Here is a 14849-nt window from a genome sequence, read left to right as displayed (position 1 = left end):
TACACACACGTCTTGCTGTATGTATGTATGTATGTATGTATTGACGATCAAGAGCAATCCACAATCGGCGTGGCGATTACACTCCGAGTCCGAGGTGCTGGATACGGCGTAGGCAATATAATTATCTGATTCGACCAGCACTTGGCTGACCTGATCACTTTAAATGCCAGTTTTAAGACTCATCAAGGATGTTCTGCGACCGACCATCTGCATATCCCTTCTCCCTGTGCCGCTAGGTTTTTAAGGTGGCCACATCGGCTATCAAGCACCACACAACACAAGAGGAAAATGAAAATCGAACGTGTAACGTGTTCTAATTCCTCAGGAGCTCAATATTCTATCCGTTGACACATCATAACAGGGGTGGAGATCTGTCAAAATGTCAGGGGGGGGGGGGGTCCAGCCGGTCAGATGGAGGCGGGCTGAATGCAGTACCATTGACTTACATAGCAGTAATTGTTTCGGCCATGCATGCACATAAAAGCAGCCGCTCTTCAGACTGGCGCGTAAAATTTAGCCTGTCTTACTTTCACAAATCTTACACGCGTAAACTGCGCAATGGTCTGTTATTCTTATTTCTAAATGTTTTTAACTTAAACTTCGAATTTTATTTGAAAAAGAATTCATAAGTTATGTCATTATTATAAGAAATTAGATATGAAATTACACTCTGAATAAATAATGATAAATATAAGATAAAGCTCTGGATAACGATTGTAGACAAGCATATGCGCCATGAAAGTCTTCTATATTTGTTTACATTTTTTCCAGGCTGGCTGTGCAGGTGAAGGTGTACCAATATTTTTTCACAGTTTTCATGCCTGTGCGTCTGAGATTGTGATTTATTGAACAATGTAAATTGATGCGACTCTCGACTCATAATAAGTTGAATCAGCATGCCCGTATTACCGGTAATAAAAGATCGATCGATACGGGTTGCTCGTTGCATTTCGCAAGATTCTTCAAGATATTCAAAATAGCCTATATGCATTCGGAGTTCTCATTTCTATTTTCCAAACTGTTACACCAACTTTTTTCCTTCGAAAATATTTAATACCTGGTACCTACAATGTACCATGACATTTCATGGGTAGCTTAACATGCGCAGTGGAAGGGGGCGGATTTCGCCCACGCCCCACCCTGCTGTTTTTCGTCAATAACTCGCGTTGCAAACATAATATTAATGAAATTCTGGCTACCAGTCCAGAAATGAATTGCAGATCTTTTCACACAAGAAATAAGAAAATCGGTGCTCAACTTTTCTAGCAAAAGCGGTGTAAAGTCAAGCATCCTGCCGCCGCGGCGGCGCGGCTGCCGGCGACGGCCGTTACGCGCCGCCTGAATTGTAGACGTTGTAGACAGGGATGCGGAGCCGTGAAAATTTCAGACGGCTCCGGCTCCGGCTCCGGCACCGGAGAAAAAATCGGCTCCAGCTCCGGCTCCAGCTCCGGGTGAAATGTCATGGCGGCTCCGGCTCCGGCTCCGACTCAGTGCATCTCCTATGCACAGGGATGCGGAGCCGTGGAAATTTCAGACAGCTCCGGCTCCGGCTCTGGCTTCAGAGAAAAATCGGCTCCGCTCCGGCTCCGGCTCCGGGTGAAATGTCATGGCGGCTCCGGCTCCGGCTCCGGGCAAAATGTGCCGGCTCCGGCGGCTCCGGCTCCAGCTCCAGCTCCGGCTCCGCACCCCTGGTCGTAGACTGTGCCGGGGCGAGACGGTTCCGTCTTTACATCGCGCTCCAGGCTCCTTACCGCTGATTATATTCGATTCTCGCCAAATTTTGTGAGAAGACTAAGAAATGTAGGTACAGGCAATCTTATGGTCAAAGAATTTTGAAAATCGGCCGGTAAAAACTTGAATTATGAGCGTGTAAACACAAAATTGTGATTGCTGCGTTTCCCGCGTCGGCCGATCCCGTTTCAGCCGGCAACATCTTACCCTTAACAAGCCTGACTGCTATATTTATTGTTGAATTAACTAGAAATTCACCATTCATGCTCACAAATGTATGTTTTTTCGTATAGTGAAAAAAAGAAGAAAATCGGCCGGTAACTTTTTGAGTTATCGGCGTGTAAACGCAAAAAAAGTCGCTCATATGGCAGATTTGACCACATTTGACCTCATTTGACCTTGGCCCATGAAATTCACAAGCATCAGAGTTCCCCAGAGCCCCCACCTACCCTCCAAATTTCGTCTTTCTAGCTCCAGTAGAAGCTGAGATCTTGGGGGGGGACATCCGCCCCCCCCTCCACTGGGCGTAGTACTCGCAAGTCAACCCTTCCACTGCGCGTGTTAAGCTATCTCATTTCTATATAAGCTATCTCTATCTCATTTCATGATCAATTGCTTTCACCTTGAAGCATTCATTCCTACTTTGTCTCTTGTCAAATGCGTTTATTGTTGTTGTTATTAGCTTACAGAAAGAAGATGTTGATATCGACAATCAATATGGACTGTGATTGGGATCAGCGTTGATATTTTAGCATTGGATGAAGAATAAACGTCCTACGAAGCCATGGCCAGGCTTCATTCATGGCCTCTGGCAGTGTTCCTAGTGATCGCGATCAATGCAGGTAATCAACTAAAAGCTCTCGCTACCAGGGTATATTGAATTAGGCTCGCTACCAGGGTATATTGAATTCTCGCTACCCCCCTCGCAATATTGCAAGAGATGATGCGATTCTGTCCTTTTTTTCCACGGCTGGAACGTCTCGGGCTATTTCAATTGAAATGTCACCTGCTGGTCTTTATGCAATCCACCAGAACATTGCTAGCATAAGCGATCGTTTAATAAAAACCGCGATTTATCGGTAGCTTACTGCACTCATTGCATTCACGGAGTCTCACTGGAATATTCTTCGTTCTCGCACCGTGGCCCGTAACTTGAACTCAAACACCTACCGGTACGCTGTTTCTGATCACCTGAACTGGGCGTGTCGTCTAATTGGCCGCTGTAGCCGCGGCGACCACGGTGGGTCGGTTCGAGTACCTGCACTACCGCCCGGTGGTGCCGTCGAGACCGACGGTCGGCCGCCCGGAGCGCGCCCACGCGGCGTCGGTGTCGATCGAGTTCGCCGCGCTGGGCCGTCGGTTCCGACTGCTGCTGACCCCCGACCTCACCACGCTGGGACCCCACCTGACCCTGGTGGGGCCGGGACGGTCCGCCGGACTGCCGGACTCTGAGCACCTGCAGCTCTACCAGGGCACCGTCCAAGGTAAGTGGCATTGTCAATGTCCTACTCAAGCCAACAGGGTATTTGTCCAGAATCCTGATTTTCTCCTGATCGTGGATACTAATCATCGAAAAGCTATCCGGTATTTCTATTCATGAGCTGATACGTGTGTTTTTAAACTTAATTTGAGAGTCTACAGTAAAGATAAAGATAAAACGATATTGATTACTTCCGTGTGTTCTTTCCAGCAGTCCAGCCCGTCATCCCTCTCCTTCCCCCACCCCTCCCTATCCCCCAGGGGAGCCGGGCTCGTTTGTGTTCGGCTCGCTGCGCGACGGAGTGTTCAGCGGCACAGTCGAGATCCCGCCGGCCGTCTACTCGATTGAACCGCCCCAGGTGCTGGCCGGTAATCGGAGCCGACACGGCGGAGCCACCCGCCCCGCCTCGCCGACCCCACCCCCACCGCCGGAGGGCGCTCACTCAGTCATCTTCTCCAACGATGATGTCAAACTGCCTCGAGGTACGGGAGAGAGAGGGGGGGTAGATACGGGCGCTGGGGGTGGGAGTGGGGAGGGGATGCAACGGGAGGGAGGGACTGTCGTCGGCAGTGGTTTGGAATTTCGCGTGTCTGTGTGCGTGCGTATTGGGATGGATAAAGTTTTGTGACTCGATAAGCTGTTTTGTGTGGATTTGTGGTATAGTTGAACGATGAAGAAAAACATAATATTCCACACATATGTACTCTTGCATGACAGACTAAATTTCGTTGTCAATGGGAAGTTCGTTTTCGAAAAAAGTGTTTTCATAACGGATCATCAGTGGACGTCTGTTATGATGTTTGTAATTCGTCAGTTCGCTGCTGTTTCAGGCAAGGGGTGCGGGTTCATGGATCACGATGCATCGTTGCATGATGAACACATGAAGCAGCACGCAGAGAAGTTGTTTACCGACGAGGAATTGGATCAAGTGAGTACTTAATCGTTCGGCTTGTGCTAGTGACATCGTCTTTGGCACATGATTCCGCTCGTCAATCGCTGTAGAAATGAGAAGCTAGATGTTCATTAGAATATCTATGTAATGTCTGTGTTTACCTGAGATTTGGTCTCGCGTGGCCTATGAAAATGTCTTTCGCCAAAATTGACATCGGGTTTCGCTCGATGATGCCTGCAGGCTGCTGTTGACTCTGAGTCACTCCCCGAGTCCTACCCGGAGTCCCCGCCCGAGTCGGACTCCAACTCCTCCCATCTCCGTGCGGAGCGTTGGCGCCGGTTCATCTCGAGTCGGTTCATCCAGCCACCGTCGGGGAACCCCAACCGAGACCAGGCCGGCGTGTGTACCATGTCCATCGAGACAGACCCCATCCTCTGGAGATACGTCTACGACATGGTGAGACACTTACGGACGGGAGACAGCCGGGCCAAGTCCTCTGGAGATACGTCTATGACATGGTAAGACACTAAGGACGGGGTGCAGATGGATCCCATTCTCTGGAGCTACGTCTACGACATGGTAAGGCTCTGACGGACGGGAACAGATGGACCAAGTCCGCTGGAGATACGTGTACGATATGGTGAGCCGCGGACCGAGAGGGTTGAATGGGTGCACCGACCCTAGTTGTTGTATTGGCGTAAGGGTTTACCCGATCACCTCATCTTACGAGTACCGTGATCGGTTCTCCGATATTTCGAATCGGCTCCATTACCCTGGGAGTTGCTTTGACCATTTACTGTAAGCGCATTGTGCGTTACTTACGCGTTACACTGCTCCGCAACTTTGCCCATTATGGCACCGTAGTACGCCTTCTATAGCCCATCATGGCATTCCTCAAGTCTATCCCCTTCCCTGTGACCTCGCTCCCCCTCCCCCCCTCCCACCGTCAGTTTGAGGGTAACGTGCCCCGCGCCAGGGACTACCTCATCAGCCTCATCGGCGGCCACATGATCTACGTCAACCGCATCTACGCCGAGGAGAAGTTCAACGACGGACAGTACCAGCACGAGGGACTCCAATTCCGACTGCAGAAGCTGCTGGTGCGTCAGAGTCCGACTCTCCGGGCACGTGCCACGCATGATAGAAAATTGGGCCTTGCTGTTCCTAGCAATTACGTAATTGATTGATGTGCATACTCAACTGAAACAAAATTTAGTTTGTCTTCTAAGGCAAGATTATGCTGGAGATCATGTCTGTAAGCATTAGCTGCTTTTAGTATATATGTGTCATGCGAGAGATCTCCATGTGATCGCTACGATCCCGATCATATCCAGTTCTACGCTCTACGCTCCATCCCCATGCTAATCTCACCACACCCTGTCACACTTATCCTAACATCCTGATCCCCGTCCGCCTCTGCTCCTATCTGCCTCGGCCGCCGTCGCCGCCTCTGCCGCTGCTGCTGCTGACACCATAGATCACGGACGACAGCTCGTGTGCGCCCGACTACGTGGGCGAGCCGAGCCGCTTCTGTCCCGACAACGTCGACTACTCGGATTACCTGCTGCTGCAGTCGCAGGGCGACCACCGCGCCTTCTGCCTGGCCTTCGCCTTCACCTTCCGCACGTTCACAGAGGGCGTCATGGGATTCGCCTGGATGGCCAATGACGATGTGAAAGGTGGGTGGGTTATTGGACGTGGTAACTATATGTAGCTAGTGAACCGGTCCTGGAATCTGAATTTCATAGATGGGTATATGCTAGATAAACGTACTGCTAAAGCTTCGAGCCATATTTTTATTATGTAAAAAGATACATTTCGATGTGACGCAGTGTAGAACCAATCACATTCTTTTGTTCGCAATGCATATCTCCCATCACTTCTTAGATTCTATTCGTTACACATTACGAATATTTCTTAATCATAATTGCGTTTCAGATGCTCGACAGTTAAGGCCTGCAACTGGTGTTTCATAGTGGATCACTGTAAGCGTGTTTATTACACAAATAACGTGGTTTACAAATAAATAAACCACGCTTACTTACAAATAAGCGTGGTTTATTTGTAAGTCCGGGTCGATCCTGCCCGCCTGGCGGCCATTTTTCGCCCCTCAGACAAGTTCTCGGGCGTGTGTGGTGTGTCGGGCATCCGGATGGTGCAGAAGGGCAATATACTGGTGCGCCAGCGACTCTCCAAGAACAGCGGCATCGTGTCGCTGCAGAGTTTCGGCGAGCGCGTCACCACCGTGGTGTCGCACCTGACGCTGGCGCACGAGATCGGACACACGCTCGGGTCGCCGGTGAGGGGCTGGGGGGGGGGGAGGTTATTGTGGTGCCTGGTAGATGGTCAATATCAGTCGTTTGAATTGAGGAGGCTTCTGGGCAGGATCAAAAGGTCCTGAATTGCACTGCAAGTTCCGTTTCATTTTATTGATAAATTTGTTGAATCATTTTTTTTCTTTATGACGGCAAGCTAGCAGTCGTGACTCGTGATCCGTGCACGGTTGAATACCGTGACTTCAGTTAACTTGATAACTTGATAGAACGACTGAATTTGTCTTCCATATTCACCTTACCTGTATCCGCATGACCTAATCTGCCATCATCACCTAACCTACCTTTCTCCGCCCCCCCCCCCCCACAGCACGACCTCCCCGAGAACAACCGCCCCGAGTGTGTGCCGGGAGGCTACGACGGTATGTACATCATGTACCCTTATTCCGTGTCCGGCTACGACCCCAACAACTCGCACTTTTCGCCGTGCAGCAGCGGATTCATCTCTGCAGTGCTTGATGTTATTGCCAATGGAAAGCGGCGACAGTGCTTCAAAGGTGAGGAGCTTGAAGCTGGGGCGTGCGGTATAGGCGTGGTGGCGCCTGTGAGTGTCTCTCTGTGTCTGTGTGGTTGTATTATATTGGCATTCCTGGCGGTCAGCTGCTTCATGGAAGTGTAGGATCATTGATGAGAGGAAGGCATGACTGTTGAAGAAAACTTACTTTTTGTGTTCTTACAGTTAATTACTGACGACAGATTCGTGTTGAGAATTTGCGTTGTTTTAAAAATTATATCCAATCAATGATATTCTTTCATCACATATCTGAGTGCATGCTGCCGACCTCCAACGCCGCCACTTACGAACCATCGCCACTGACCGTCTCTCTCTCTCTAATCCCCTCCGCCAGCGACGACTGCCAGCTACTGCGGTAACAGCGTGCTGGAGAAGGGCGAGGAATGTGACTGCGGCTACACGGAGAAAAGCTGTACGGACCGCTGCTGCTACCCGGCCGTGCTGTCAGAGCGGGATCGCGAGCTGAACCGATCGGCAGCCGGCTGCGCGCGCCGCGCCGACACACAGTGCAGGTGGGAGCAAGGGGGGGGGGGAGGGAGACATCCGTGTTGAAAGATTTCTACTATTCGTATTCATAGGTGCCTCAGCAGTATCCAAGTAACGAGGTTATTTTGCTGGGTCCGGCACTTGGCTACCTCTGCCGGCTGACGGCAGCTAGGGGAGAGTGGGGCACATTCGTGCAAAAAATGGATAAACCCATATATCTGTTCTTTGGTTAGTGCAATGGCAAAATTGTTGATTGTAGTATGGAAAGGAACTATTGCAGATAGTTTTCCTCTTTAAAAGTTATCCTATAAAATTATTGCTTCCATTAGAAAAAATGACTTTTATTAACTCTGAACATTTGCACGAAACTGCCCCACCTATGGGGCACATTCGTTCAAGAGATGGGGCACTTCCGTTCACCCGGCAAAATTCGAGAAATTACCGGGCATTACCAGAAATTTACCAAAGGAAATTGGCAGGGGGTCATTTCACTTGATTCCTTTCGACAAGAATGCATTGCACAACAAATGTAGAAAGAATGGGCTGGCCAACAAGAAATGTGCCAACTGCCGGCCTCCGTGACCTCGCCAAGTTCGCGTGAATTGCTCGTCACGACGTCGCAAGCAGTCGAGACTGAGTCAGGCGAGCGTCATTAGAGAAACCTACTACAGATAAAGTCATAAATCGCAAAAACTAAAAAAAATATGCACGAATGTGCCCCCAGGCAGTGCGTACACGAACCTGCCCCACAACGTTATTAGTAATATATTTCAAAATTTCTTTTTGAAAAAATGACTTTTTCAACAAACAAGTTTGCAGCAGTTCCGTGAATAGAGTGGGCTTCTTCACCCCCAATTTTGAAAAGCTGAACCACATTTCCGAGTCAGGATCACGAAAATGGATGATATGAGAAAAGTTTGGAAAGCTCACGAATGTTACAAATTTGCGTTGTTATCAAGCATGACAGCAGGTACAGTGTTGTCTTCTACGGTGGACGAAGGGCGGCAATGATAGACATATTTCCATAATTTACCTTGAGCTCGTGCAGTCACTCGTGTTCCCATAAACTGCTGAAAACGAATGTGCCCCATGCACGAATGTGCCCCACTCTCCCCTACTGAAGTTTTGTATCCATTTTTTTCCGCTCACCAGTCCCTCTCTGTCCTCTTTCCCCAATCCCCAGCGCTAACCAGGGCCTGTGCTAATCCTGTCCTCTACTCTTCCCCAACGAGGCTCCGTGCTGACATCTTTTTTTCCCAGCTCCAGCGAGGGTCCGTGCTGCCAGCCGGAGACGTGCCGGCTGATCCCGGCCTCGATGGCCCACCAGTGCCGTCCACCCACCGAGTGTCAGCTGGGAGCTGTGTGTAACGGCACCAGCTCCCTGTGTCCAGAGGCCGTCCACCGTCCCAACTACACAGAGTGCCGCGGAGGGTCCAAGGTGGGAGTCACTGCATGTAGCGCAGACTGCTAGGGCGAGCAAAGTCAAAACAGAAAAAAACGCATCTCATGAGTTTAACCCGCGCCCAGCTGGGGGTCCTGGATTTCCACGCCCTGCTGGGGGGGGGGGGGTGTTTGAACACCCCCCTTGTAACTCGGCTCCTGGGCCACGTAGCGATACGCGGAAGGCGGTGTTCGAAAGAGCGTCAAAAATAATGACGAAATCACTTCGGTCAATTTTTTGGTCAGGTCAAAGGTCAGGTCACCAGAGGTCATTGAAGGCAAAATTTCGCCGATTTCCAGGTCGAATGTCGAAAATTTCCAAGAAGCCAACGCATAACTCGGGAACCAATAGAGATACAGCGCCGCGGAAAAGCGCATTCGATAGCCCTATTAACGCCCTTTCTGAGTAATTCTCTCAGATTTCACCTAACGTCAACGGTTTTGCCTGCAGGGGGCAAAAACTGCCAAAATAGCCGATTTTTTCGGAAACAGTTTTTCTGCAATAACTTTTGACCCAAGCCCTGTACGAGCTTACTTTTACCGGCATCGTGTTCCTCTCGTCAAGACGCATCGAATGAACTATAACTTGACCTTGAAAGGTCAACTTGAAAATTTGACCTCAGGTCAAGGTCATGACCTGACCGGAAAGGGTCATGTTGCTTATCAGTCGATCCGTATCGTCGAGCTGAACAGATCTAAGGCGTTTTCATCGCTCTAGTATGCCTCTATCAAAAGTTATTTGCAAAAATCTGTTAGATACCATTCGTGACCTAAGATGACCTCAGGGCATAAACAAGGGTCACGGACACCATTTTCATGTTCAGTGTGTCTAAACCACTTGTAATTCGGTGTTTGGGAGTGTTTATAATGTCTTTCGTCAAAAAGAGGCGCATTTCAATTTTCTCCCATTGACTTATAATGGGGAGGTCGCAAAATTGACCTGACCTTAGGTCATCGATATCAAAATTCTGAGCTATACATTTTGTACATGCTATTGCTCTTAGCAATCGCTGAAAGTTTCAAAGCGATCGGTCACTCGGTGTAGCTATGACAGACATTGAAACTTTTTATGAGGTGAGGTCACTTCAAGTGACCTGGTGACCTGACCTTGAATGACCTTGGTCTGAAATTTTCACAACATGTGTAGAATTGATGTATGATAAGGTGTACCAAAAACGGCGTCGCTCCGCGCCGCCGTTCTTGAGATATTCGCGAAAAACCACAAGGGGGGGGGGTGTTCAAACACCCCCCCCCCCCCCCCAGCAGGGCGCGGGTTAATATGTAGCGATATCTGCTCAAGTTTTGCTTAAAGGTAGTGTGCCACCTTTGAAAGATTTCCCATTTTATTTTTCCTAGGATAAGAAGCTTCTGTTTTTACCTAATATCGCAAAGAAAATCAAAAATGGGCCTGGAATAGTGCCTTTTTCGCCTAAAAGTTTATCGGTTTTTCGATATGTATAACAATTGTAGTGGGCTGACCTGTAAACAGGCGTCGGCAACAATCGCGAATGCGGCGCACATGTGACAATAAGCAAAGGTCATTATAGAGTTACGACGTACGGGAATGAGTTATCAGCTGTCTAATCGTAGACAACACAATGTCGAGCCTTAAACTGTAAGCCTGTATTGGTATTGTTTCTTTTATTTGGCTGTCGAACATTATTTATGGTTTGAAATATGATTTTATGTAAAATAATTGATATGAAAAAGCCGTCTCTTAAGTTATGACCCCATTTCATCACACGCAAGTGGCAGAAATGACAATGATCAGCTGACGCATTTTTCTTGGCCGAAGTCAGAGCGCGCGGCCCGACGCACCACCACCGCACCACAAAGTATGAGCAGAAGCCGCGCCCAAAGCCAGGGCCCCGGTAACGTGAGGTAGCCGAGTCGGGGCAGCGTGCGCTGACCCAAGCCGGGGCCGCAGCTTTGGGCGCGGTCTACCGTATCCCCGCGGGCAGCCCCGGGCTATCACATGACACCGGGAGGACGCGCGGCCCCGGCTTGGGTCAGTGCACGCTGCCCCGACTCGGCTACCTCACGTTACCGGGGCCCTGGCTTTGGGCGCGGTCTACCGCACCACCTAACAGGCGTGTTCGAAACCGCAGGATATGATGATGAATGGGTTTATCGAAACTTGATTGGATGAGCATATCGGTAATAGCGATTTCAGTGTGTGCATTTATTGTTCATAGTGGTGTGAAATGTGGTTGGGGTACGACCGACAACCCGTCGGGGCGAATTTCGCACTGGGGTACTCAAAATTTGAAGAATTTAAGACGTTTCCATGAGTTTTGAAGGTATGGATAAGTTCTAAAAATCCGGTTCTCCTTATCTGGGCCATTAACTCCATACGGTCCAGGAAAGCTGGCACACTACCTTTAACCCCATTCGAAGGTCTGTAATGCTTTCTCGATCATCGCTAAGCTTTAGTGCTGGGTAGCTTAGATTTATTGCAGTTAACCGTTCTGTTATGACCTGTTCTACCAGGTACGTACGTACGTCCTTTCGTCTCCTCTGTGCCAGGGATGGGTCTGCTGTGCCTGTCAGATCACTGTTTATCTGTGTATGTGCTCTGCAGGTTTGCCTGTCAGGTCTGTGCCAGGGATCGGTCTGCCTGAAGACGGGACTGGAGGAGTGTGGTCTCACCTTCAACGACACTCAGGTCAGTCACAGCACAGCCCATCAAGGAGAGACATACACCGTACTAGATATCGAAGCTTGAAGGGCGAAAGCAAAGTTAACAGTTATTTCCGGCCAGTTTTGCATGGAAAATCTGCGTGAAGCTGTGTCACCGAATTCGCTGAAGACGAATTTGGTTTTTCTTTGTGCCTTAGCTTCACTCACTCACGCTGTTACTCCCCTTCTTCCTGCAGAACGCTATAACGCTGTGTGAAGTGGCGTGTCGCCAGCCGGGGTCGTCAGACGCTCCGTGCCGGACGCTGCTCCCGGCCGGTAACTCCAGTGACCTGTCCGACCCCTCTGACCCGACCGGCGGGTCGGGGGTGCGCCTGCCGCCCGGCTCCGGCTGTGACGCCGACAGAGGCTACTGCGATGTGTTCGGACGCTGTCGGAGGTATAGGGAGCGGGGACCGCTGGCCACCGTTCACCGGCTCCTGTTCACCGGCGAGGGGCGTGCCGATCTGCTCCAGTGGCTGCAGGTAGGAAGGGGGAGAGTCAGTGGTATGCGGGTGCTGGGCGGTGAGAATATTCAATTAGGGATGCAGGTTGTTGGACGTAAAGTCAGTGAAAGACGGACTGTTAGATAAAGTCAGTAGAAGACGAGTTTCGGAATAGTCAATAAGGATACAAAGTGTTGACAGTTTCTGTCCATAGATGACGCGGGACGTCATGGGCAAAGGAAGCGTGCCCATTTTAGCTACTTCAGAGCTTAAGAGGTCAAATTTTCACATACCTGGAGTCTTGCTTTTGTGATGTCGCATGGCGTGCAGGGGATTTAATGTGAAATTTATGGTCCAAGTGGTGAACAGGGCGTGACACCTCTGTACCGTCTAATGCCCAGTAAATTGGCAAGCGATGCTGGTTAGGCTGCTGTTACGTGCATTACCCCGGAACAAATGGTGGGAGGTGCGGGTTGCATCTTTGTCCTCTGTATTTCCCCTACACCTCTGTCCTCTGTGTGTCCCCCAGTGCGAGTGGTCGACGGTGCTGGTCACACGGCTGTCCTCTGTTTCCCAGTACAAGTCCTGAGCAATGCTGACACTTCTGTCCCCTCTGTACTCCCCCCAGTACAAGTGGTGGGCGGTGCTTCTGATCGTGACCTGCCTGGCGACTCTGATGGCCGTCACCGTCCGTTGCTGTGCCGTACACACCCCCTCCTCCAACCCGCGACGGCCCCCGGCCAGACCCCTGAAGGACACCTACGAGCGACCGCTGTCGGCGCTCGGACTGCCGCCGTCCGCGCAGGTGAGGTCACACGGGTCGTACGGAGGTCATAAAGGTCACAAACCAGAGGTCATACAGTGGCCATGTTACACAGAGGACAAAGTGATGTCACATACTGTCACTGGTCCCAATAGCTCTGGCATGACAGACTGTGAAATAATGCCGCGAAGCCCAAAATATTTATTTATGCTTTCCTCCAATTCTTAACTGAACGGTTGATCGGTGTCGGTATCTTGAACAGTAAAGCGTTTCCCACTTAAAATATAAAACAAAACTTGTTGGCAGTTAAATTGATTGCCACTTTAAATTCTAAGGCCGGATGGTTATCACCCCCGTGGCCTTTATCGCAGGTGGCGGTTGTTTTGAGCTCTGTAGCGCCCCAGTAGCCGCTTCCCTCAGTGAGTCACCTGTCCAGCCGGAGTCCCATGGCCTCCGTTCTACGTAGGCCCCGTTTGAGCGCCGCCGTATCCGCAGATCATTCATCTGGAAGACATTCCCGCCCCACGGCTGAGCACTGGGCGCATTCTGCCGTCCTGGGTGCATTGTATCAGTCACTGTGTCACTCAGGGAGCACGCAATGGCCGATACCAGCCCTGGACGGCCGGAACAATCCGTGACAGGGCGGCGTGCGAACGGTGCCCTTTGTTCGTCAGTCAACCGATGGCCAACTTCGGGGAGATGTCTTAGTTTTTATTACCAAAGTCTTGTGAGTTGTGATGTCGTTTCTGGTTCTCCATGGCGGGAGACATTCACCTCCAGACAATATAACACCTACCGTAAACATGCTACGTGCCAGACAGTGGACACAGACAATGAGCGCACAGGCAATGAATGACCTTTCGGTGATATATTCAGCGGAATATAAATTCACCGTTTGTTAAATGCCCACACATCCTGTAAAACGAAATGTTTTAATTGATTTGTGTCAACCTCTCTATGTTTGTATTTTATTTGAAGCTTTATTTGGTGATTTATTAATTCAGATAGATAAGATGTTTTCGCAGGACTTTTACCTACGATTTCTCTCAAATCTTTCTATTCAATCCATCCTCCCTACGCTTCCTTTCGTAGGAAGCTCCTAAGGCCCGATCCTGTGCGGCCCCCGTGTGTTGTTCTCATTGTTCCCCAGTTCTTCCGCACACAATCCTAAGACTAGGGGAATGCATCTCAACCTGTGCCGATTCAGATGCGATCCTCTCAAACCTTCCCACTCTTCCATCCTCACCGTTCTATCCTAAGACCCTCTCCTGTCCCATCCAGATGCGGTGCTGGCGTCGCCCGGTCTCCGCGGCCACACCTGTGCCGGAGGACCATCCCACAACATCTCAGGCGACGGGCTGGACGCCGTCGGCCCCGTCCATCCCGGTCATCAGCGACGTGGATGCCTGGTCGGAGGCGTCCTCTTTCGAGCACCTGTCGCAGGCGGCCGTGCCGGGCGGGCCGGCCGGCGGCAGGGGGGCGCCGGCGTCGGCGCCGCTGCCACAGGTGGTCGTGTGAGGGTCGGAGAGACCCTCACTGGTCGGACCCTGACCGGTCAGAGGCAGCCGCTCATCATAATACAGTCACCGGTCCATGACGGCGTCGATAGAGATCGGGGTGGGCGGCCGACATGGCCGGAGCGCCGCTGACACGGGGACGATGGAGATGAGCCGCCGTCGCTGACGCCAGGACGGCAGGGATTCGTTCCAACGCGCGACTTGTGTTTGCTCAGGCTGAGCAGGTTTGTTTTGTGTTGAAAATATATGGTTGGTGAGTTACATGCTGCTTGGCGAATTTTTTTCTCGATTGTTTATTTATGAAGTTGAGTTGGGCGTTTTATTATATCTCAAAATAATTTTTTCCCTGTTTAATTTTCGATTAACCCGGTTCGCTGTAATATAATAGAGCACAGTCCATCCCATTCACCGAGTTCATTTGGCCAAGTAATACGATCGATGTCGCCACGTAAAGGCCATGCCCGTCGGCAGCAAGCACTTGAGCGCCAAAACGGCTCGAACCGGGCTCCCACTACCAGCGTGTTTCAAAAGCTCTCCCATTGCGATACTGGGAACTCAATTTCGGAGGTGG

The 14849-nt window shown here is 50.5% G+C and overlaps 1 protein-coding gene across 7 annotated transcripts; it reads left to right on the top strand.

Moving 5' to 3' along the window:
- Positions 1–746: 746 nt before the first annotated feature.
- LOC122390694 (disintegrin and metalloproteinase domain-containing protein 10-like) lies at positions 747–14539 on the top strand. Of its 7 annotated transcripts, none has more exons than XM_043383877.1 (16): positions 747–784; positions 2414–2573; positions 2958–3215; positions 3472–3693; positions 4042–4139; positions 4344–4559; positions 5054–5203; positions 5581–5782; positions 6218–6402; positions 6747–6933; positions 7285–7462; positions 8697–8874; positions 11458–11541; positions 11753–12037; positions 12627–12803; positions 14043–14539. In XM_043383877.1, exons 2-16 carry the CDS (start codon positions 2516–2518, stop codon positions 14277–14279), a joined length of 2715 nt encoding a protein of 904 aa, XP_043239812.1. In that variant the 5' UTR covers positions 747–784; positions 2414–2515; the 3' UTR covers positions 14280–14539. The 7 variants fall into 7 exon arrangements, with proteins under 7 accessions (XP_043239812.1, XP_043239813.1, XP_043239814.1 ...); XM_043383878.1 differs by having other exon boundaries at positions 747–790; positions 2421–2573; XM_043383879.1 differs by having other exon boundaries at positions 747–790.
- Positions 14540–14849: the final 310 nt, after the last annotated feature.

The sequence above is a fragment of the Amphibalanus amphitrite genome, unplaced genomic scaffold (assembly GCF_019059575.1).
Source record: "Amphibalanus amphitrite isolate SeventyFive unplaced genomic scaffold, NRLGWU_Aamphi_draft 000405F_arrow, whole genome shotgun sequence".
In the NCBI taxonomy this organism is placed as follows: Eukaryota; Metazoa; Arthropoda; class Thecostraca; order Balanomorpha; family Balanidae; genus Amphibalanus; species Amphibalanus amphitrite.
The sequence above is the reverse complement of the archived record's forward strand: the minus strand, read 5'-3'. Positions and strand labels throughout refer to the sequence as shown.

Coding starts and splice junctions, on each gene's coding strand:
- LOC122390694 (XM_043383877.1), top strand. CDS start 2,516: ATGGCCAGGCTTCATTCATGGCCTCTGGCAGTGTTCCTAGTGATCGCG. Junction 2,574..2,957: donor AGTGATCGCGATCAATGCAG/GTAATCAACTAA, acceptor TGGCCGCTGTAG/CCGCGGCGACCACGGTGGGT. Junction 12,038..12,626: donor ATCTGCTCCAGTGGCTGCAG/GTAGGAAGGGGG, acceptor TACTCCCCCCAG/TACAAGTGGTGGGCGGTGCT.